General features: G+C 39.7%; 1 protein-coding gene and 2 long non-coding RNA genes across 3 annotated transcripts in view; 2 read left to right on the top strand and 1 right to left on the bottom strand.

Moving 5' to 3' along the window:
• LOC121909468 overlaps positions 1-25,973 on the bottom strand; it is a 567,936-nt gene that overhangs the window by 94,704 nt on the left and 447,259 nt on the right. The window lies entirely within an intron of this gene.
• On the top strand, positions 12,312-18,357 carry shhb (sonic hedgehog signaling molecule b). Its single transcript, XM_042430007.1, has 3 exons — positions 12,312-12,608; positions 15,085-15,346; positions 17,039-18,357. The coding sequence occupies exons 1-3, from the start codon at positions 12,312-12,314 to the stop codon at positions 17,710-17,712; spliced, it is 1,233 nt and encodes a 410-aa protein (XP_042285941.1). The 3' UTR covers positions 17,713-18,357.
• On the top strand, positions 21,785-24,401 carry LOC121909470. Its single transcript, XR_006099454.1, has 3 exons — positions 21,785-21,829; positions 22,072-22,122; positions 24,169-24,401. It is a non-coding gene; the product is annotated as an uncharacterized LOC121909470 (long non-coding RNA).

Here is a 25,973-nt window from a genome sequence, read left to right as displayed (position 1 = left end):
CCCCGCTCCAATGGGGGAGGAGGAAGTCCTGATGATTCCTGCAGCAAGGGAGTCACGGATGTAGGTTTCTATAGCTTCTCGCTCAGGATGAAAGAGATTGAACAAACGACTGGAGGGCAGAGGGGCACCAGGGAACAGGTCTATGGCACAATCAGGAGCGATGTGGAAGCAGGGAGAGAGCATGTTGTTTAATGAAGACCTCACCTAGGTCATGGTAAACTAAGGGGACTGCGGTCAGATCTGGGGGTTCACTGTTAGGTGGGGAGGCAGCGACCTCTGCAGAGGGTTGGGCTGATTTGAGACAGGAGAAGTGGCAGTGAGGGCTCCAGTTTAGGATTTTACAGGTGGACCAGTCAATGTGGGGATTATGGAGCTTTAACCAAGAGTAACCAAGAACCAGGGGTGAATGAGGGGAGGATATAACTTGGAACTTCTTATACTCACGATGGTTGCCAGAAAGTATGAGGTGCAGGGGCTCCGTGATGTGAGTGAGTCGGACGAGCGTGGGTGTTGATGGAGGTGTCAAGGGCTAGCCAGCTTGAGAAATCAGGTTGATGTCCAAGAAATTTTCATCTGCCCCAAAGTCCACCAGAGCTTGCAAGGGGAGCGATTGCTGGTCCCAGATAAGAATTGCTTTGAGCTGCATTCTATGGCAAGGGGTTGGTGAGGCGGTGGTTTGGCTCACCAATACCCTTGCTTTCACGGGTGTGCCTCCTCTTTTGGCCATAGGGGACAGGAGGCAAGCCTGGGAGAGCTCTGCCAAGTTGCATGGGAGGTGTGGGGGAAGTTATGTGGCCTGGGGAAACATGGGGACTAGGGAAAGGACTAGGGTTAGTTTTAACTGCAAATGGGAGCCGGCAAGCTTTTTCTCTCCTGCGCTCACTGAGACGATTACCTAATTTAATGGACAGGGAAATTAATGAGTTTAGGGCATCTCTCTCAACCCTGGCAGCTAGCTCATCCTTAACAGTGTCTTGCTCAACCCACTGAGAAATACACCTCGAAGTGAGGCATCCTTCCATCCTGAGTCTGCAGCTATAGTCTTGAACTTAACAGAGTATTCAGCTACACTGTGGGAGCCCTGACGTAATAGCAGGAGGCGTTTAGACATGTCTCCGCTGCCAGCAGGATAGTCAAATACTTTCCTCAATTCTGACACAAAGCAAGGGTGGGAGAAGCTAGCGGAAGGCTGGCTATCCCAAACAGCAGTAGCCCAAGCTAAGGCTGTCCCCATGGGTAACCCGATAATATAGGCTACCTTAGCCCTGTTTGTCGAATAAGTGAGGGGCTGCTAGAGAACACTGACTGAAGAAGGCCCTGCATGTCCCTAAATCACCAGCGTAACATTCAGGCGCTGGGATATGGGATTCCCTGAGCTGGGGGGGCTGACAACACTGTGGAAACTACTGGAGAGGGAGAACTGAGCTGAGTGTCTGGGACCAGAGGAGCAAGATGAGAGATGAACTGGTTAACCTGTTGTCCAATCTGAGCCACGTGAGAGGTGAGTGACTTGAGGGTGCCCATGGTTTCACGGAGGTCCTGCTCATGTTGTCTGACTAGCATACACTGGTTGGCGGGAGCTTGTTGAATTTGGTCCAAGTCCACTGGGTCCATGTTGGCCAGATTGTTCTGTTATGATCTGTGGTGTGAGAGGGCCCACACTCACACCACAGGGAGAGCACTGGAGGCACAGCCAGGGCTGTGACATCGCATGCAACTATGAAAAGTTCTGACTGGAGGCATGGAGGCTATGACAATGAAGGGCTTTTATTGGTTTTAAACTTTCTTTATTGTGTATGAGAACACACCAGTTATGATATTGTTTGTAGTATGCTGACTGAACTCATCGTAACTATCAATTTTCAGATGGCTTAATCAACATTGCTTTTCTTTTTATTTGATCAACAGCTAACAGAATATGTTGTTCTACTGGTTTTGTCTTTTCTCCTTTTCTCATTTTCTCCTGTCCATTGCCAGCTTATCTTTTCTCTGCTTTCCTTGTCTTTTCAGCTCTTCATCTCCTCCCCTCTTCTGTTCTCCTCTGATTCCCTTTCCTCTTCTACTTTTTCCATTCCATTTTGTTTTTTTTCTGTTCTTCCATTCACTTTCCTAACCTCTCCTCTTCCTCTTACTCTTCTCCTATCTTGCTTATCATCTGTCATATTCTCAGTTCTCCTGTTATTTCCTATTCCATTCCTATTTCCTCTCCTCTCTTCTACAAAGATGAGTGCATGTTTTTCTCGCTCAACCTTTACTTGTCTCTCCTCATCTCTTGTCCTCCTCTCCTTCATTTCCTTTTTGTGCCTTTCATCTCCTCATCTCCCTCTTCTCTTTTCACCTTTGCATCTCCTCCCAGGGGTTGCCATGGTAACAGACAGTTTGATCTGACCACAAATGTGGTGATGGATGAAAATAGACCCTGATAAAGAAGTGGCTTTTCTTTTTCTCCCTCCTCTCTGTATCTCTGTCTCCTCTCCTACACACACACACACACACACACACACACACATCTCACAGCAATGTGCAGATTTTGCTCATTTCAACCTGCTGAGGAATGTATGAGCATAACTCCTGTATTTGTGGGCAGGTTTACTTTTCTGTTGGCAGAATGAATTGAAATATCAGACCAACTGCACAGTTCACAGTAAATAATATTAATAATGCTAACAAGACTACAATTCAAATTTAGCTTAGGGATGCATTCTCAAAAGGGAAATTTTGCTCAGAGTGTGCTTCAACCTGGCAACCCCAATCCAGCTGGTCAAGAAACAGAGCCCAAATGTATACAATCAAATATACTACAATCGAATACCTTACTCAAACAATCAATTGTCAATAGTCAATTATCCTTACTCTCACTGCTGTCTCCAAGAAATGATGTTCATATGTATATGCTGAATTAAATTTTCTCTCAACATAATGAGAAAATGTTGTTAATTAATGTATTTGTAAAATTGCAAAAATGTCGATTGTGAACATATGAGTGAAATGTTCAGAGACAACGTACCTGGTTGTTGTTTTTCCACCAATATATCTGATCTTGCAGTACAATATCTGCTGGTAGAAAGTACAGCAATATAAAACTTTTAATGGTTGTGTTTAGACTCTGGCAGCACTCGGTTAAGGTTAGAGAAAGATCATGGTCTCTGTTTAATGCACAGAAGTCTGCAGTGACTTTAACCTCAACATGTTTATTAACATTTAAGTGACACCACCATCTTTCACTAACCTGAACCAAAGTGCTTTTGTTGAACACAGACAGGACTCAGGACTCCATGATCTGCAGCCACCCTCTATTTACTCGGTGTGTAACTTAAACCTGCAGGGATTAGAATGACCTGCTGTACAATGGGGGAAAAACAACAAGGAAACTGCTTAACATTTCTGACCTGCTAATAAGGGTTAGGGACAGTGTGGAATTCTGCCCTTCGTTGTGGATGAAGGAGTCTCAAAACACACTCAGACAGTATTCAGACTGCCTGGAATTCTCTGGTTGGGATGTGTGGTTTAGGAATCTTAACACATCCAACTAAATCTGCACATTGGTAACAAGTTGTAATTAGGCTCTTTACATTTCATACGTCTGTAAAGTGAAAACAATGGTAGGTTTATAATTTGACAGATTGGTTACGTCATATACTATACATCTCAGCAGACCTCTTCATGTGATCACACCTACATTCAATACATTCTCACATATCTTATGCTTCCGTTTCTTTTCAAATGCACATATTTCACATTGATTTATGTTGCAGTGCCTTTTTCTACTCTGGATATATTATATGGATAACTGAACACAGGCTTTTGAACTTACATTTAGGTATTTTGTGTTTTCTAAATCTTAAATCTGTGAGCATCAGATCTCTAATTCAGCAGGCACAGTAGATGGACTTTCTCAACAAACAACTCTACAACTCTAAAGTCAAGGGACAGGATGAGGGATACTCTTGATGGACCAGTACAATGTGCAAGATGATGGTCCTTGCTAACTAGGCTAACCATGCTTACACTGTAGGCATTTGCATATTCTCTTCAAGTAATTGCATCAGAATTTTTTGACAACACTATTTTGGTCCTATGCAATCATAATGCATATGCTTTATGTTTCCATATGCTTGGCAGTATCTTCAAGATATAGAAACGGGCTCAGATGTTGTGTCCAGCTGCTGGACTGCTATACAATGATCAGAATTTTTCCTCAAACCTTCTACAGATAGCAAGCTTTGTCTTTCTGACTGTTTAAAATATTCAGTCATGTAACATAGTAAAGGTCTGCATGTATTCATAGCATATATCATCTGACATGTAGTTTGAAGTTAGACCTGATTATAAACTCATTTTAGATTCTTCTGAGATATGTAGTATATTTAATTGCTGTAAAAATATATCAGTTAATGGTGACAATTTGAAAGATTCTTCAGTTCTCAAAGGGTTTGTTCATTCACATGTAAAACCAGATGAATTAAGTGTAGATACTACCATCTGTTTGCAGTCATCCAATTCCTGTAAGCATGACCATAACCACTGATCATTCATTTCTAATTACCAATTAAAAGTTGTTAAATCCCCGAGGGTCAACGTCAGTGTCAGTGCCATGTTGGTGTGTGAACTGAGGTCAACATCCACTCAGTAACCAGACAGACCCGGTCTCTAAAGACTGAAGCAGCTCAGCTAGAGGCTGCTCCTGAAGCCAAGACAGTTTAAATCACACTCTAACAAGACAAATATTCAATCTTGCAAATTGCCCTCCTGCACACACACACACACACACACACACACACACAAACACATGCACATACACACACGCACGCACGCACACGCATACACACACACACACAAACACACACACACACACACACACAAGTATATACAAAACAGCACACACTCTCTCTTTGGTCTCTCCCTCCATCTCATTTATTGATCACCTAATTAGAGGCTTGTATTTAGAGCATTTGAGGTGAAGTCATATCTATATATCTATTTTTTTTATCTTGTCTGTCTCAAGTGAGGATGGGGGCAAGTAAGTTCACTTTCCCTTATTCAACAATATTTTACATAGAATTAGATAAAAATGACCATCTGCCTTCATCTGAGGAAACCACTTATGAGTACTGCAGCAGTGGAAGAAGTATTCAGATCCTTTACTTAAGTAAAAATACCAACACAGCAATGTAAAAATACTCCATTACAAGTAAAAGTCCTACATGAAAAATCCCACTACGGTAAAAGTACATAAGTATTATGAGCTTGATGTAGTTAAAGTATTGCAGTAAAAGTACATAAGTATTATGAGCTTGATGTAGTTAAAGTATTGCAGTAAAAGTACATAAGTATTATGAGCTTGATGTAGTTAAAGTATTGCAGTAAAAGTAGTGGTTTGGTCCCTCTGACTGATATATTATTATATATGACATCATTAGATTATTAATAGTGAAGCATCAGTGTTAGAGCAGCATGTTACTGTTGTAGCTGCTGGAGGTGGAGCTAGTTTACACTACTTTATATACAGTTAGCTAGTTTAGTCCAGTGGTTCCCAACCTAGGGGTCGGGCCCCTCCAAAGGGTCAGCAGATAAATCTGAGGGGTGGTGAGATGATTAATGGGAGAGGAAAGAAGAAAAAACAAAGTTCTGATACACAAATCTGTTTTCAGTTTTTGGACTTTTTCTCTAATCTTTGATTTTTGCTGAAATATTGGATCATTTGAACATTTATTGAAATGAAAGCATGTGAGAAGTTTAGAGGGAAAAATCACTATTTGGTGGAGCTGTTAACAACTCATAGACATGTGAAATGTGACCCCGACTACACACTGCTTTTTGTAAGACGTTGTGGAGTAGAAAGTACAATATTTCCCTCTGAAATGTAGTGGAGTGGAAGTATAAAGTAGTATCACATGGAAATATTCAAGTAAAGTACAAGTACCTCAAAATTGTACTTAAGTACAGTACTTTACTATATGTACTTAGTTACTTTCCACCACTGGAGTACTGGACAGTGTTAGTAACAACTAGCAGAAACATAAAATGTTACAATGTCACATAATAGTTGCAGAGTCGCCTGGTGTTGCCAACTGTCCTGTAAGCAGAAGGTCACAAGCTTGAAGTCTCCTTTTCTTCACACTGAACCCTTAGACAAATATCTTCAGACAAATGTAGTAAGGTAATATGTTCCTGCTTGTGGTGTGACAAGGGGGTCTGAAATAAGATATTTTGGTAAAAGTACTTTTATTTGATCAAAACTGGCACCATGGGGCTGATATGCTTGCCAGAAGGTCAGTAAAGAGTTCTAAAACTGTGTCTACCTGTTCTAAATGGCCACACTGGAAGGCAGACCAAATAGCCTCCGAGCAGTATCACACTGCCTGAATGCACACCAAAGACTAGGTGCTGCTCATGACAATGACATACATATATATACATATATAGAAGAGAAGAAGACTGCACACAGCACACTAATCCAATGATTTTATTGCATAAGCAATGTTTCAACCACACTTGGTCTTGTGTCAGATACAACCTTATGTAATGCATACGCAATGGCGATGTCAGTTTTGGTTAATTTTTCTTTTGACAGACCGACACCATTAACCAGTAACTAACCGGTTCATTTTTAAGAAAAGTTGTGATGTAGCTTTCGTTTGTGAGAGCTGTCCAGCAGTCGGTGATCATAGCTAACATTAGCTTGACTTTTAGCTCATCCTTCTTCTCCTCAAAGTGTTTTCAATGCATTTAGTCACAGTAGCTTTCAATGGCATAACATACTCAGGCTCGAGGTACGAATATAAATAATAATACGAATATAAGGCGACCCTGATTATATGAAGACCCCCCTTTTACAACTGCTGTTTTTGGAAAAATAATGTTATTACTTGACTATAACTTACATCATAGTATAGTTATATACTCACACAGTCTCTGACCAGGCTCTTGGAAGCGGTCAAAAATTATTTTCTTCGGCAGTTAGCATTTATAAGACTGCCTGTTTGTCTTTTTGAGCTCCTTATCATGTGTGACTCTCTATCTAAACTCTCCGTATTATTGAATTGTTTAGCTTTGACCCCATATCTATACATCTTTTGTAATGTCTAAATGAATTTGCACATACTCCTAAAAATATAGTCTTAATGGTGTGTCTGTTGACAACAAAAATTATATATGGAATGAAATGTTGATGTGTTGTCTTAACTTTTAGTGTTCAGTGATTGTGGGTGCTTTCTGTCCTGCTAATTTATGCTTCCTCCCGTCCTCGCTCCTCTGTTCTCCGACTGTGACCCAGAAACCAATTTCCTTCCACCCTTATCAGGGATGTTCCAATCCCTTAAATGCACCTCAGAGGAGATGAGGAGCGAGGAGAGAGGAGGCTGCTGGAGGAGCTTAGAGTGAGGAACCACAGGTGTATCCTCTGCAGAAGTTTTACTGGATGGCGACAACTCTTTGATCGGATTGTCTTTACTGACTGGTCAGCTGTAAGGTAAGGTTGGGCTGTTGTGGAAACAGATTTAATGTAGTATTAATAATATATATTGCATGGTTGTAATACTGTAGATTAGAACTTGGAAAACCACTTGTAGAAACAGGGATAACTGCACCAACAGCAGCATTTCATACTTTTTCTTCATAAGTTAAAAGGCTTTTCCTTTATTCTTCTTTTCCTATTTTCTATTTCAAGTAATACAGCAATACAGCTGCACATTTGTGGTGTCTCCTGTAATATCTGCCTGAAAATCCTGAGTCTGAAAAGGATGTCAGACTTTCACAAACTAAATAAACAATATTTTATCTAAACATTGACAGCTGTTTATATGTATGTCTGTTCTGTTCTCAGGAATGAACAGATTTTAATTGTTGATTTGTGCTAATTATATCAGTCATAAAGCACAATCCACACAGTGTGCGTGTCCTGACCAAACACTGAAGTGTTCCTTATTCAAAGAGAAATAGAAATGCTTGCTTTAGACTCACAGTTACAAAAATGAACTCATCTAGGAACACCTCGAGCCAGATGAATGTGGTTCAGAAGCTTTAAGGTAGAGGGAGAAGTATGCATACATATACAATATCACCCTAATCAAGTGCAGATAAAATTGTAGATTGTACAATGGTCTTCTGACTAGCAGAAAAGAAACATGATTTGTTTCTATACAAAAATCCAATTTTGACATTCAGTTTGCTTGGCAGGTGTTCTATGTGAGTCTGAAAAGCAACATTCAACAATTTCAATTCAATTTTTCCGTGCTTGCACAATCATGGGTCAAGAAGAGCTGTCCCTGAATCACTGGGGATTTTGAAAGACTTCTCTTCAACCACGCATCCAAATAATGGCCAGTAACTAACATGAAGGGTCATAAAAATCAAAAGGATTTGCACTTGTTGTATACATGTGGAAATATTGACAAAACTCTGGGGCTCGACATGTCTTGCTATGTTTAATAAAAAGATGGGCCTTGCACTGCATTTCTGCCACCATTGGCGTGTGTGTGTGTGTGTGTGTGTGTGTGTGTGAGGCAAAAATTGTTAATCATTTTGTCCGTTAAGATAGAAAAGCACCATGTAGGTGCAGTCTATTTACCATTTATACCTTTTAAGTAATGAAACCTAGTGTGGGAAATCCTGCATATTAACTCTATAATGGTTACAATTACAATTATTACAAATATTTGGATTACAAATAGGCCCTAATTACCATATTACAGGTTATATAGATTTTTTTTGTTTGTTTGTTTATGGATATCCACTGAGGTCTGGCTGTACTGCATACATTAATGTACCGTAGATACCCCAAGCAAGCATAGAAGTACAAAACTACTACAGTACCTTACTGACATCATGTAGTACCGGTTAAACAGGTAATTTATCATGCACAAGTAATTAAAGTAGCTGCTTGGCCTGCTATGGATTTTAATATCACCATCAATTACAATGATGTGCTCAACACTCCACCTGAGAACAACCACACTGAAATGGAATACAGTCAAATGATGAACTGAGAAAGACATCAAAGCCAACTGTAAATCCATCAAAATCCCAAAATACAATAACATTTGATTCATTTCTATACTAATAAAGCAACAGCGCATAAATAGGTTTCATGCATTTTCCATCACAGCTATATACATAGTCCCTCCCTTCCTCTCAGTGACCTTTGTCCCATGTGTTTGTACGTGTCAGTACAGAGTGAGGGTCTCAAACTGACTGTTCCTACTGAAAAGCGCTAACCAGCCTGATTCCCCACTTAAGACTCTTAACATAGTTTGTGGATCAGGATTATAGGAAATGCTAATTCTAATTCCAACATTTTAACAACTCATTCCTGGTGCCTCTGTATTTGTTGTTAATTGATGTAGAGCCCAGTTTAATACAGCGTGGCAGCAGAGAGACACGAGCCAATAACAGAGCCTTTTCACAGCAGACGTTTTGACTTGTCAAAGCAGGAAAGCACAGGTGGAATTAATAACATTAATGATGGCTGCATTCCATTTCTGAGCCAGTTCCAGCACTCTGGTGTTGTTCATGCTCACTTAGTGACATGGCTTACTGGCACAATTAATGGAATGGAGCCATAGTTTTTCCTGTGCTTTTCCTGCTTTGACAAGTGAAAAGGGTCCGTATTGTAGTTTAGGGAGTGGCTGTATGATACCCATTATTGGGCATTCCACCCAAAATACATTCTCACAGGTAATGTTCTGGTTGAAATACTTTTGCATGTCACAAAAACACCATGTTTCTTGACAAAAGAGCAATATTTACAGTGGCTCCTAATTGTCTTTAGGAGCTTTCATTCTCACCTCACAGTCTTCATTTGCAGATTACATTTGTCTTGATGTAATGGAGATAACTAACTCAGTCAACAACAACTGTGACAACTAGTCAAACTCCATCCGCTGGTGGAGGTCGTCCAAAGTTGTGTGATTGAAAGTTGAAGCGAGTAAGTATACTGTATCCCAACGCTCGCATCGCTATGTTACATGGTTTTTAAGGTACACTTATCAATATTTGGATATTAACAGTGGATGAAATGACTATGTGCAATGTGAAAGGTGTCATCCATAGTGACAAACCCACAGAGAATTATCACCTGACTGCAGTTCCTCTCAGCTCTTTTAGTGCCTTTTAGCTCATTGTTTGGGCCACAACTCTGCTCTTCTGGTTTCCAGCAGCAGCAGGCAGCTGTTTTCAGTGAAAAATATCTGATAAACACACTGTACACTGCCTGCTTAGTACCAAACAGCAGACAGACACAGTTAGGGACTAACGAGTGAACATAGTGGAGTTGATGGAGAGCAAACCAGAGCTAAAAGGAAAGTGAATATTGGACTTACATTCATCAAGAGGACACAAACACACCTCTAAATAGATGCTAATGTTACTCTGTGTCTGCTGGATGTGTAAATTGTTTGCCATTGTTGTGTGTACAGCTTGATCTGCTGGCTACAAGAGGCAAAAAAAAAGAAAAAAAATCATTTAAAATGTAGCTTTAAGAATATTGGACAACAACTGGATTCTACAGGATGGATACAGATGCTTTATCAGACAGCTGCTGCACAAACAATACACAAAATGTTGAGCCTGACCATTATTTTCACCATACAGATTGATTCTGATCAATTTGCAGTTGGTTACTTCACTGCATAGCTACCATCCTTTGAATTTGTAGTTACTTCTCTAAACACATATTGTTCATATAGAAATATATCAAACATGTGTAACTGCATTATTAGTGTCAGTTATTGAACTGTTTAAGTTGACTTAAATTTGAAATGGGATTCAGTTCTTCCTGTGTGATATGTGTAGTATAAATGTAATGTTCTTCTGAGTTTTAACATAGCGGTGACATTCTCTTCAAGTTGTCTCTGAATGGTGTTTTTTTTTTCCATTTTTCAAAGTTGCATCAGAGGTCAAAAATATTATTTAATATCAACTAAGTTCATATGAAAAAAATCTTGTAGGTGGCTCGGCCAAAAGGTCAAGCTTTGAAATGTGGCATGACAGCGATGTTTTCCTCGTCTTCATGTGATTTTGAGGATCCAGTCCAAAGCAAGCCAAGACAAACATCAGAAGGCACAAGATTCAGTTGAGGCTTTTTCTGCTGATTTGTCTCCACCTGCAACTTTGACTCTATATTATTTCACATCCTATTTTCTTTAATAGGGAGCATTCAGGTCCAGTGTTCCCTCTGACAGAGTATGGGTCTTTCCTAATTTACCTTACTGACCAAACAATAATAATGTAAATTATTATTAATCATTTGACCATCACATTGCTACATGATGTTCAAACGCTGTTTTCAAAGCCTTCTTAAAAGATCAAAATCAGCCTTCAGAACCCACCATGTGTAACTAGTGTATAATTACAGAAAGCCCACTCTCTCTCAGCCCCCGAGTCGTTCAAACTCCTCAAATCCCCAAAGCAGCTTTGACTACATTTGTCTGTCCACTAGAGTTACTTTGTAGATTCAGATTTGATGTGGCTGTTGTCAGGTAAAATGTCAACTTTTCAAAAACTCTGAAAAACAGCCTGGGTCCATCTTCACTTGTATATATATGATTGTATTTCCCTCCTTATTTCCTCTTTTTCTTCTGGAGCTCATTAAAAAAACAGGAAAATTCCCAAAACTGGTGATGTTTTCATCCAAGAGCACACTCTTCTCTCTGTCAGTGCACTGAGGCCATGTCCTCTGTGCTTCACGAAGCTGTGGTGAGTTTACCTTCTACTACACATGATGAGTATTTTACGGGCTGCTTCCAGTATTTTTACACTCAATGCTTTCAAATTTAACAACTTTTAGGCCAATGCATTAAAATAAAAATATTCACTAGCCTATGCTCCCTTCATAGTTTTATTCTTGGCAGTGTCCCAATCACATTAAATATTAATAAATCCAAATAATTAGAACATTTTAGAGAATTGTTTTTAGTGATTACTCAGTTTTCTGCATGGGGGTGAAGGATGTTTGGGGGACTTGGGCTATTTCCTTGCCATGGTCCTCACTCTTATTTGCGCATATTTTAGTTAACTTGAAATAGATTTTTTAGTATGATGATGCTACTTTTACGCAAGTCTAGGATTTACCTCATCCAGAGCTGCCAACCTCTCCTCTGTCACCATCATCTGTGTGTTCAGGGCAGTCACAGAGAGAGAGAGGGCGCGGGGGAGAGAGAGAGAGAGAGAGAGCGGGAGCCAGACAGACCTACAGTAGTTATGGCACCTGCACTGCTTCTATTGTAGTAGAAAAAAACTTAAGAAACGGAGTAAAGACGAAGATCACTCCAAGGCACCGTCACCTCTCCCAGGATCTTCTAGGTAAATCAAAGATGGTCCTGATGAGAGTGATGCTGTCGCTGTCCTTCTGCCTGCTGCTGGCGTCCGTCGGCTCGGGCTGCGGACCGGGCAGGGGATACGGGAAACGGAGGCACCCCAAGAAGCTGACACCGCTGGCTCTGAAACAGTTCATACCCAACGTGGCGGAGAAAACCCTTGGAGCCAGCGGCAAGTACGAAGGCAAGATCACCCGCAACTCGGAGAGGTTCAAGGACCTGACTCCCAACTACAACCCCGATATTATTTTTAAAGATGAGGAGAACACGAACGCAGACCGGCTCATGACACAAGTAGGTAACAAAAAAGGATTTTATCCCATGCCTTTCTGTTGGAGTTGATTAAATGTGACAATCAGGACAGATGAGTGACAGTTGGATGTGAAGCGGCACAAGAGCGCATCGCTCTCTTTCTTATCTGTGAACCGTGATTTCGTTTTACTTCTTCTGTTGGCTCCAGCCGACCATGATGAATTAACTCGTCAATTACTGGCCGCGTGGAGATCTTTGCCGTTATGCAACTATCAGTGACTTCAGAATATGTCAAAGGAAATATCAAGTCAATAAGCCTACAACACCCCCTCTTCATATGCGCCATTTGGACATGGCGCATAAGATTGCGCGTGTGATTCGTTTGGGTACAGCACGTTGAAAGCTTATATTAGAAAAGATGTGTGTGTGTGTGTGTGTGTGTGTGTGTGTGTGTGTGTGTGTGTGTGTGTGTGTGTGTGTTTGTTGGAGTTGAACAGTAAGATAAATATGAAAAAGTGGAGAAATGCGCTTAAGATGGCACAATTAGACCTATAGGCTGTGCATCTCTCTCTCTCTCTCTCTCTCTCTCTCTCTCTCTCTCTCTTTCTCTCTCTCTCTCTCTCTCTCTCTCCCACCCACACACACACACACATACACACATTATTTAAAGTTGGCATATGCTTTTGATTTCTGGTTATTTTGGCCTAATCTTCCTTTATATTGTTTGCAGACTTATATCATTCATTACATCTTCACCCGAAAACTGACATTAAAATTGTGGTTCCCACAATGTAGTTAACTGTAATCACCTCAATAGATTTCTGAATTAAGAATTAATCTTAGAATGAATTGACATTTTTGCAGACTGTTGTGATATGCAAGTGTTAATCAGCATAGTGGGTTGATGGATGGCTATATAATGCAGTAACCTGGTTAGTCTTTTCTGTGTTATATGAACAGTAGGGATGTAAACATTCAACATTGCTCTTGATAATCTGATATTGAAGCCTGGTAGCTTGTATGACCTGACAGTACAGGAGAACTGACAAGTTGAAGTCAGGCACTGCCTCCAATATTGTCAGATTTCTGTCATTAGCTTCCTTGTTTTTTCACTTCAACCCAACTTAAATTTCATAAAGACTTCCTCTTACTGCATGCAAAACCTCCTTTTGTAAAAATTACAGTATTGCCCAGTGAGCTGCCTTGGCACATCAATAGCTCCCTCTGTTTTTATCATAAATGCTCTTACACTACAAGCTACATTCACCAATTAACACACACATTCATGTGCTGATGGCAGGGGCTGCTGCAAGGTGCCAACCTGCTCATCTGGAGGATCTAATCATTCACACACAATTTGGGAGCAAAGGAACAATTTGGGGTTCAGTATCTTGCCCAAGGACACTTTGACATGTGGACTGGAGGAGCTGGGGGTCGAACCGCCGATCTTCTGATTACTGGACAACATGCTCTACCTCCTGAGCTACAGCCACTGTGTATGAATATAGATGGCGGTAGAAAGAAATTTAACATCGAAAATGAACCAGGTCATTTCTACCAACTTCTGGTGTAGACCCATCCACTGTCGGTACAAATCCAAATTCTGATAGGAATGCAAATTTTGTGACATAAACAAATACTGATTGTGGCAAATGAACAGTGTACGCATCATCATTTATCATTACAAATTATAGTCAGAGTGTAAAATCTGTTGAGGGAATTACAGATCATTTTTTCTTTTTTGACAGTTTGCAAAGGTTAAATGTCTCTGAACAATCTGCAAACAATGTAATGGAAACTGAAGCCAAAATAATAATAATAATAATAATAATAATAATAATAATAATGAGAAGAAGAAAAAGAAGAAGAAAAAGAAGAAGAAGAAGAAGAAGAGGAAGAAGAAGAAGAAGACAAATCAGCATTGTGAACTAATATTCCTATGTTTACAGTTATAACTAAATAATTGCAGTCTTATTTTTGTGATATTTTTTGATATTTTGATATTGTGATATTTTTGTCAGCAGTCAGATGATCAGACAGGTTGGAAACTAACCTCCACGTGCAACTAACTTATATGGAAGAAAAAGAAGGTGAACATTAAAGTTATTACTGTCTGTTATAAACATCCATCACAGTTTACAGAAGCACATCCTGTTTCACTTTGACCTACTGTACTTACTGTAACTGTTTGTACACAGTTTTTCTGTGTAATGAAGGATTATTAGCAGCATTTCAGGTGAACTCATTTTCCGTTTGACCTCCAAATAAAGTGGTTTAGATCATCTGGATGAACTGTTTGACTGACTGCTTGTGTTTCTTTCCATGTTTGACTTCTCATCGAACGATGCCACTGTATCCCAGCTATTAACTTCATGGTTACAGTGTTATCATAACCAATAAAAATAACGGACAAAACTATCAAAATAAGACCCAATTATCCTTAATAAGTGTGGAAATATGTCATTTATACTACAAGTGTTCATTTAAGTGATACTCTTACATGTTTTTCCCTTTTCAGAGGTGTAAGGACAAACTGAACTCTTTGGCTATTTCAGTCATGAATCAGTGGCCTGGGGTCAAACTCCGGGTCACAGAGGGCTGGGATGAGGACGGCCATCACTCTGAGGAGTCTCTGCACTACGAGGGCCGAGCAGTGGACATCACCACCTCAGACCGGGACAAGAGCAAGTATGGCATGCTGTCCAGGTTGGCTGTGGAGGCTGGCTTTGACTGGGTCTACTATGAGTCCAAAGCCCACATCCACTGCTCTGTGAAAGCAGGTGGGTGGAAAATATTTGTAATTATGTGGAGACTTCTAGGCATTCACAATAGCATGCCTTAAGGCCCTTTTGCATGTATGTCATTTAAAAAACACATAACTGAATGAAACACATACAAAATGTTTCCATTTATTCTATTTGCTACTAGGGGTGTGCCCGAATACAAATACATTATAAATACATTATTCGGCAAAGCACAAATAGTGGGTTTTATACAAATATTTGTTTCATACAAATATTTTAAAAATTATTTGTTTTGGGGAAGAAAAAAAAAACATGTCAAATACCAAATACCAGTTCACAGGTCAGTTACATTATTGTCTCAGTCTGTCTCCTCTGCTCCACTGTCCCAAGGGACTCTCCATAACCTGCTGTTCCTCTTCTCCTTTCCACAAAGTTAGGTTGTAAAAAATAGGCAATAAATGAAAAGTGCAAAGCAAGAATCACCTTCGAAGTTCTTCTACATGTTACATGGTGTGCTGTCTGTGTGTTATGAGTATATAAATAGGTGGAGGTCTGCCTGCAATGAGCTGATGAGTAAAGTTTTAGCTCAGTAGTCAGTGCAGTCGTCTATGATCTGGGAGACTCCAGTTCGAGACCTGGTGTGGGGATCTCCTTCGTAAGGTAGTTTATTCATAAACACTTATTGTAACACTTTAATTTTCTAAAATTAAAAGCGTAATAAATAAATAAAGCATCATTGTGTTTACATTGCAAGGCAGCTGGATTCATGAGATCACAACATCACAAGATCACACCAGAATCCATCTTGTCAGGCTTCAAGTTAGGCACTTGTGTCCTTGTGACCAATCAGCATCCTATGAGGATTCTCACATGATCTTGTGAATCCAGCTGCCTCGCAAGGTAAGACGGTGACGTGGCGTGTCAGATTATCATTGTGCCCCTATATTGTTCAAAACGTTATTGACATAACAGGTGGAATTATTTTAAAAATGTTTTGCAATAGATGTAAATACTTTTGATGCATTCATTTTGCCAGCAAATATTTTCACGCTATTAACACACACTATGTAAAAGGGCCATTAGAGCATCATGGCTAGTTAGTCAGGTGGGACTTGCTGCCATGTGCTCCTGAGCAAAATGTTTTACAACTTGCACGCTTCAAACAAAGTCCTTTTTTGGATGATCGGACAGCTTCTCACCCCCCACCCACCACCCATTACCTTTTCGGGGGAGCTGTGTCAGACCATTTTTGTAACTTTCTGAAACTGTAAATTCAACAAGCATGCCCACTCAACACAAAGATTGGCAAGGTGTTCAGAGGTGAGAAAGTATGCAGGATTTTAACTTTGCGTCTAAGTTCAAAGTATTTTATGCCTTTAAGTCAACAGGAAACAAGGGGAGAGAGGGATGAGGTACTATATGCAACAGAGGTTCATGGCCAGAATGGAACTGCAGACATTGTGGTCATGTGACATTCACCTTAACCAGTAGGCTACGATGGAACAACAAACCATTCCTGCTTTTGAGGAGAGGCTGACCATGTCCTCTCCTTCTCTATGATCATGTCTTCAGGCATTGCCATTTGGAATAAATAGAAACACTTTTGCCTTCACACAATGCCAGACAACACTTTGTACAAAGATGTTAGTTTTAAGCCTGGCCTCTACTGTAACTCACCCATCCATTGTCCATCCAATCCAATGATTGTCACTATTGTTAATCTTACAGAAAATTCAGTGGCAGCTAAGTCTGGAGGTTGCTTCCCGGGTTCATCCATGGTGATCCTGGCAGACGGAAGGACTAAACCACTGAAGGAGCTCCAGGTGGGGGACAGGGTGCTGGCTGCTGATCAACAAGGAAATCTCCTACCCAGTGACTTTCTGATGTTCATGGACCAGGACCGACAGATTACACGACAGTTCCATGTCCTGGAGACCGAGGAGCCACGCCGCAAACTGACACTGACTCCTGCTCACCTTGTCTTTGTTCTGAACAACAACAGTACTGACAGCGGAGACACCAGGGCCGTGTTCGCCAGTAATGTAAAACCAGGACAGCGGCTTCTGGTTGTTGGGAATGACTGTCCTGGCCACCTCATCCCCTCAACAGTGAGACAAGTTTACGTGGAGCAGCAGGAAGGCTCCTATGCTCCTGTAACGTCTCATGGAACCATCATAGTGGACCAGGTGTTGGCTTCCTGCTACGCAGTGGTTGAGGATCATCAGCTTGCACACTGGGTTTTTGCGCCAGTTCGACTTTGGCGTGCATTCTTGTCACTGGTTGGGATGGTCAAAGAGCTCAGCAGTGCGCACCAAGCTGATGGTGTCCACTGGTACCCAGAGCTCCTCTACCACGTGGGAAGTCGGCTTCTGGACAGCAGTTCTTTTCACCCACAAAGTTGAGATATATCGTATGGTTTAAAAGACTGTACATTCACACTGCAGTAGAATATCATATTTTGGCCTAATCTTTTCCCAGGGTTAAACATCAAAATATCAGACTTTTGTGTGTGCCTGCTACTGTAAGCCCATAGAAGCATGCACTCCAGAAAACATGTATCACTTTTAACACATCTTCTTTGAGACAGCACACATATGTATTACTTTTCAAACCAACTTTCAGTATGTTACAGTATAATTCTGGTTTATCACAAGTTATTTTTGTAGTTTGGGTCATTATTCTTTTCAGCAGTTACTTCACTCACAAAAGTAACACTGTGACACTGCAAGAACAAAGTCAGACAAGGCAAGAAACATGAGTGTTTGCCTTTGTTTTCTCTTCAAAATAAGTTTTGCTGACCTTGGGGGTTTGTTTCCAACTTGTCTGATTGTTCCTCATCCCTCCTGACCTCCTTTGACTGATGTCACCATGTCCCCAGATCTCAGCAATGACTCGTGAGTACAATGTTATCATTACCAAGAGAAAAGATGGCCAAAACTGCAAAAAATAAGACCCAGGTTGTGACTGCATGCAGTATTTTAATGGTCCCATCTGTACTGACAGGAGGGCTGCCATGCAGGTATGCACTTTTCTAATTCTGAACAATCTCTGACCAGTGATTTGAATCCATGTGATACATGTGATCTCTCTCTCCCTAACCCAGTAACAAAATAAAAAAACTCATAGTGAGACCCTGCAACCTTATCAAGCTGTTGTAATGTCAGCTACTGGTAGTCCCAGATGGTACTGATTAAAATATGTAAACAGGCCTCTCCTGTTAAAGCCTATCACTACGCATTCAGAAAGTTTGAATGGTGTGCAATTGTCAGTTTGAATAATTTGATATTGCATAAATCAAATGAAATCATTTAATAATTGTAATATTAATATCAAATTGAATAATTAGATAAGACAGTGCTTAAGCTGGTGACAGAGATCACATAATTGTTCTTGTCCACAGAGTCACATCCTGTAAATTTGCAATGACTAAAACAGTTAGTTACATGGGAATATGTCAAATATTTTATTACCTGCTTCTGTCTGGAGTATTAATCCCAAAGAGCTGTGAAGGTATCTCTTTTGATGGAGCTATGCTAGCAGTTACCCCCTGCTTCCAGTCTTTGTGCTAAGCTAGGCTACATGCATACTTTCCAAAGTGTTGGGAGGCTTCCTTCAACACAACATATAGTAACACACATGTAGCTGCTACAAAGAAGATGCACAGATGATTTAAAATTACTTCCATTGTAAGAGTGTCGGTGTTAGATATGTTATATTCATATCTATATGTGTATCATTCTAATGAATTGTTGTCCGGGAAGATTGATGGATTAGTGGGACTTCCTTGTTTAAAAGGGCACTGCACTGTCAGTGACACAGACAGACATTTACCTGGCTATTTAATGTGTTCCCTCTGTCTGTCTGTCTGTCTGTCTGTCTGTCTGTCTGACTGACATGAATGGTATGTGGAAGCCATATCTTGTGTTAATGTATGACATATTTGGAGGGGAACAGGACAGAGTGTTGTTCTAATTTGTGTTGTCAAAGACACTGGAACCCTTTTCAATGAATGGACACTGAAACAACCATGAGCCTTTAAAGATACATATATACAAACACAGTATATATTATATATTAGAGATGGTTCTACATTTATATTTATTGATTTTCCTCTGTATTACTTACAGAATGTTATGTGATGTATGAAAATGTTTCATCTGTCAGTGTTTTGAGTCTTAAAGCCATGCTGTGTGATTCACGTATTTAGGTCTACAAAATGAATGCAGAGTTAATGTGATTGTTATAACTGACTGTTAGGGCCAATTATATTTTCATGGATGGATATAAAGTATGACATCAATAAATTATATTTTTTATACACTGGATGTTGACCTCAAACTAATAAGTGGCCTGAGGAAACATTTGGCAATCATTGCTTCATCTTGGTATAGCCTTGCAGGCAGACAGCCCACACTTCAATCTCCCTAAATGTATTATATTACTGACTCAAGGGCTATAAAACATTGATATATCATCAGGATATTTAATAGATGGAAGGTTTACACAGATAAATACAATGCTGATTGCATTTGAGTAAATTTTAGACACTGCAGTTTTCCATATGTCTATGGAACAGAGATTACTGCTTACTCAGGTGTTTGCTACTATGCAGATTAGTTATGCATAAGTATTTCTAAAAGGTGAGCTGCTGCAGGAAGAAATAATGTCATAGCGTGAGCTACAGTAGGTCTGATTGGTTGAAGCCAAATAAGCGCTGTTTTTTTTTTAAAGCTGAGGTTAACCACACTTAGCTTAATTCTAGAACTTGAACTTGAAACTCAGAAAAGATTCAAGATTCAAGATTAAAGATTAAGAATATTGTCATTTTCTTGTGTATTTGCATACACAAAAAAAACGAAACGCTGGTCCTCCCAGCCCACAGCTGTGCAACAACAACAGAAAGGATAAAGTTATACTGTACATATATCTAAAAATTCCCTTTAAAAAATGATAAAAACATATAAATCCCAAGACAGAAAAACAAACAAAGAAGGAGCAGTTAGCAGTGCAGGGCGTTAAAGTGCATTTAGGGAGAAAAGTACATGTCTCAGTTGGATGTAGACAGCTCTTGCATGTCAACAAGTGACCAGCACTGATGGGGAAGTTATATAATCAATTTCGCTGTCCAGAGAACATTAGGCAACATGACTGTTGGAACTGCTGGTTTGTATGGGTTAACATTTAGCCTAGCAGACCAACCTCGCTCAGCTGATTTAGCTCCCAGCCAATATTTCTCATAGCAAAAGTCTTTGTTACAAATGTCCAAAAGAAACTGATGATCATAGACATATTTCCCTTGCACTCCACACGATGACACAGACGTAGACATAGACATGGACAGAGATACTGCAAAGTTGGAACCACTACCACAAACGTCGGTCACACCGCCATCACATCAGTTAATGGAGACAGAGAGAGAGAATAACTACATTTATTTTCCCTATCTCACAGACACTCCATTCCATACATCTGTGTCTGTGACGAGGTGCTTAAGGTCAACAGTTGCATAGATAGCAAAACATGCCATGTCAGCTATAACCAGCTAACCAAGGCTATTTCTCTACTAATACAGATACATTTGAACTGGTTTTTGTGTTTGTTTGTTTTTGTTGTTGTTTTTGACCACTTGGAGGCAGCAGAAACAAGCTTCAAACACAACACTGACATGCAATCACCTTCTAACATCGCTATGGCTGACGTGTAAGCAAAGAATTGCACATTTACATATCCAGCAGATACAGAGCAACATTCATTTGGAGTCATGTTTGTGTCCACCTGATGAATGTAAGTTCATTCTCATTTTAGCTCTGTTTAGCTGTGAAATGCTCTATGTTCACCAGCTCAGTCTCTAACTGTGTCTACATGTTTGCTGCTGGATAGGTAGTGTACAGTGGGTTTGTTGGGTTTTTGAAACAAAAAAACAACTGAAGAGTCTCTAGTCCCACACATAGACCATGTGGTGGATGTGCTGTGAGGTGAGGTGAGGGTGGTGTAACTTTGGGCTGCAGTTGTCCCACATACAGACGTCTGACCCTTGTAATGTGCTATGATGACCAACAGATGGTGGTGTTCACTAGTTTGGGAATACATTATGGGCCAAATCCACAAAGAATGGACTGTGTCTGCTAATAGCACTGTGAATTGCGTAGCATTTGCACCTGCAATCTGCCCCATTTTAAGGTCTTATTCACTAAAGATTTTGTGCTAATGATATGCTGGCGCAAACAGGCCCATAAAGTTTTGGAGCTGAGTACAATTTGCCCTTGTTTTGCGTCTGTTGGAGTGAGCAGAGCTGTTTCCAGTGTTTCAGGCTTTCCTCCACATTTCAGCACACAGATTGGTCCATAATGAAAACTGCAGAGAGCACAAAAGCCTCAAATTCCGTATCTTTAATTAACAGTGATGAGCACACACACATAGGTCTCCACAATCACAAACCAACTTTCATGTGTTTTGCTTCTTTTTCTTCTCTAGTATTTCACATCTATAACCAGACACCGGACTGGTCAGGATCTGATGGTAATTAATGTTCCCACGTTAATGATGTTAATAGCACCACTCTAACTGCGTGTGGCAATTAGCACTGGTCTTTGTGAATTATACGTTTTTTGAACGATGCTTATTTACATATAAAGGGGCCAATTTTGCGCCGAATTTATGAATATTGCTTAATTTACATACATGCAAATGGCACAGGGGCACCATGGCACTATTTGCTTTGTGAATTACACGCTTTTTGTCTCTTTTGAACCTGCACGCAGTCCTTTTCTGGATTTGCCCCTATGTGTGCTACAGCTGGTGCTGATCCAAAGGTCAGTGACTCATCCTTCTTATCCAATATGTCATAAATACATTTGAGATAACATTTATTTCTCCAACAAACAGAGTTATAAAAAGAGACTAAGTAAATTATTTTTGTAAAATCAATAGCATCAAATGAAGAGGCACCTCAAACCCATCAAGTTGACGCTGGTGCTGGTGCTTGGAAGTCTTAACATCTTGAAGGAGGAGGACCGCACACAGACTTCATGTTTTCATAATCTTCTTCTTTAGTCAAGCAGCATGCTGCTGAATCAAAAGGTTGAAAACCACCTGATATATACTTTAGAACATCACACAAGGCATCCTATAAGATAACTGCCTCATTCTGTAATCAGGCCATTATCTGTGTCACCTGTATTGTTACCTGTCTTTGCTTTACACTGTAGCACCATCTTGTGGTTAACTCAAATCAAACCAGCCAAAAGAACAAACAATCATTGAATTTTAGTATAATTTCCAACATGCTGTATCAAATCTAAATGATCAAAGAAACTATCTTGTAAGAATAAACCTCAAGTCTAGCAATTCACTTTCTCACTGCTTTGAAAGTGTAGACTAGACACTGTGCGGCCGTGTCCAGAAAGTGTTTTCTGTTATAAGTTCGCTTATATTCACTTTATCACTCTGTTTCTCCACATATATTAATGCACAAGTTTTAGCATGTAATCAGCCCCACTGGTGACACAAGTAATACATCCTCTACATTTAAGGTCTGTCCTGAATGAGGATGCTTGACTTCTTTAACACAGGTTGTGCGTTATTGCAGTGACACATGAATAATAAGGAGGATTCAGGTTATCATGGACTTAAGGAAACTAAAATCTGTTAGATTTTTACCTCATGGTATATCAATAACATGATACATGTTTGTTTGTTTTTTGTGAATATGTGTGAAAGATTATTATTTATTTATTTTTAATTTTAAATTAAATTGCATCTGCGTGTGCACACCATGTCACTGGAAACGCTTTCTGAACTGTTGGTGTCAGGTGTGATCAAACACAACTTCCTCTCCTTCACTGGGCTATCAGTTCATCAAGGCACATCTAATAGAAGCAATTTTTAGCTAAAAACCAGACACAAAGGTCACTTTTTGATATTTGATATGAACAGTTGTGGAAGAAGTATTCAGATCCTTTACTTAAGTAAAAGTAAAAAATACTGTAATTTAAAACTACTCCATAACAAGTAAAAGTTATCAAGTATTATCAGAAAGATGTACTTAAAGTATCAAAAGTAAAAGCACTCATTATGCAGACTGGCTTCTTTTAGAGTGTTACAGTACTATAGTATATTATATTGTTTGTTTTGATCATTAACAAATACTTGTAAGAACATTTTAATGTTGTAGTTTATCAATATGGAGCCAATTTTAGATACTTTGGGTAGATTAATAGTAATAGTACTTCATCATATTATATAAGTATTATAATGATAATACACTTTAGCACCTTTCAAACAAAGTGCATAGCAAATTTAAAACAGAAAAGAGTGGACAATTTAAACAACAGTTAGAATATTCAAATATATTGCTTTATGTAAAATCTTCACCTGAAAAGTAACTAGTAACTATGAGTTGGAAATAAATTTAGTGGAGTATAAAGTGTAATATTTCTGTCTGAAATGTAGTGGAGTATAAGTACAAATTAGCATAAAATGGAAATACTCAAGTAAAGTACAAGCACCTCAAATTTGTACTTAATTACTTGAGTAAATGTACTTAGTTACATTCCACCACTGGATATGAATATCTGTGCTCGTCTTGGCTTGTGTACAAACTGAAGTTAATGGTTATAAAATACTTTGGATGAAATATTAACCAGTCCATATTTTTCAAAATGTTGTGAATCTGTGTTTTCAAATCTTAGAGTTGGTGCATTTGACAGCCCGTCTAATCCATGATTCTCCTCACAAATCTGATCTGCAGTCTATGTTCTAACACTACAGTAGTGGCTAAAGAGCTCCGTTTTCACACTAGATTGCCTTCTGATGATATCAGCCTTCCAGTCTTTAACAGGCTCTGACACGTCCTGCAGGAAACATGTGGAGGAGTCTTTGACCCAGCTGAGAGGATCTTCCTGCCGTCAGCAGGTTTCTCTCTACAGGACGCTGGCAGATGATGGAAAAAGCCCTTCAACTGACACAGAACAACACAGACGGCCAGGTCCCATCTCAGCACTCTCCATCCTCCCACATCCCCCCCAGCTCCTCTCCCTCCCTGACTTTCCTCTCCTCCTTCCTCTTTTTGTCCACTCTCTTCATCTGTTTGACTCCGTTCCCTCTTTCTCCTTCCTGCTGCATGCCCTCCCTCATCTCCTCTCTCAATCTGCATTCCCATTTTTCAAGAAAAGTTTATAAGGGTTAATAGTGTGATCAGCAAGATTTTACATTTAGATGTTGTTGATTAAAGTGAGCAGGACTGTAATACAAATTGTCTTCTTTCTACTCGCACCTATTACAGTTACCTTTAGATATGAAATAAATAAGTGGCCACAAATATGCCAATACTGTATTTCATATCATATGACCATATCAAAATAATTTGAAAGATCTATATGATTATTTTCATATGTATATAACATAATAATACAAAAGCAGCTTTTATAAACACTGACCAATGAGGATGGACTAAACCATCAAGGAGTTTACTACATTATTTTGACTCAGTTAGGAGCAGGTTTGGTTATTAGCAATGAGTAATAATTATCAAGGATAATTATTATTTACTAAAATCAATAACAATTATTAATATGAATTTAATAATAACAGAGCACCACCCTGAAGTCAGGGTTTGTTTCATTTGGTTGTCTGTCAATGGCATCATACCCCTCTACCAAAGAGTATACATGCATAAGATGCAAACCTCGGCGTTGTGGTTGCCCGCCACAATGGCATCTACCAAAGCATAAACACATACAAGATAATATGTTGCTGTTGTGGTTGCCCACCAGAAACTGTCATAAATTGACTTTTATTCAGTTTTAAGTCACATTTTTATGATTCCCTCCTTACGACCTGCATCTGCTGAACAGCATCAGAGAAACACTGATTTTTAACGTGAAACTGCTTTACTCAGTGTTTTTACCAGTTTTAATCCAGTTTACATTTGTTTTGAAGAGGAGGAGACCTCTGTGGATAATTCGGCTCCCAGTAACAACCTGCTGAACGTCTGTATCTTAGGTTGTCAGAGAAACAAGCTGAGCAAACATTAGCAGCAGCTCAGCTCACAGCCCCTACCGGACGTCCTGGGTCCACCGGACAGCATCAGAAAAACATAGATTTTTTTATGTGAAACTGCTTTATTCAGTCTTATTATATTTATTATGGAGTAATCCTATCCCTGAGAAGCTAGCTGGTTGTTTAACAATGAAGACAACAACTCCCATGATCCCATGCTACCTCACAGCGTCATCGCACTCAATTTTTTGCTATTGTTTTGATTGAGAGACCCCTAGAAGCAGAAATTACACATTGTGTGTTTAACAAAAACAATAGTACGTACATGTTTTGCTTCCTTAAGCAGCGCAAACCACACAAAAAGCATTGATTTCTTATATCCTCAGTGACATCACAGAACTTCCTGTGCATTGCCAGCAGGTCTTGTCCAATGGGGGACGAGAGTTGGAGCAAGCCAGACGTCACATGTAGGTGCGAGTTTGTCCATTTTCAGACTCTCATTGTCTAAGTTGGCACTCTTTTCACTGATCTTAGGCAGTGGGAGCCCCATGAAGGCCTGGGGTCAGGCTGCTGTGTAGACCCTTTGTTCTGGCCACTTGCTCGGCCCAACAATATATGTACAGATATACAAACTATTTGGCCAAATTAATATGTATACATTATA

This window comes from Thunnus maccoyii, chromosome 12, assembly GCF_910596095.1.
Source record: "Thunnus maccoyii chromosome 12, fThuMac1.1, whole genome shotgun sequence".
NCBI lineage: Eukaryota > Metazoa > Chordata > Actinopteri > Scombriformes > Scombridae > Thunnus > Thunnus maccoyii.
The sequence above is the reverse complement of the archived record's forward strand: the minus strand, read 5'-3'. Positions and strand labels throughout refer to the sequence as shown.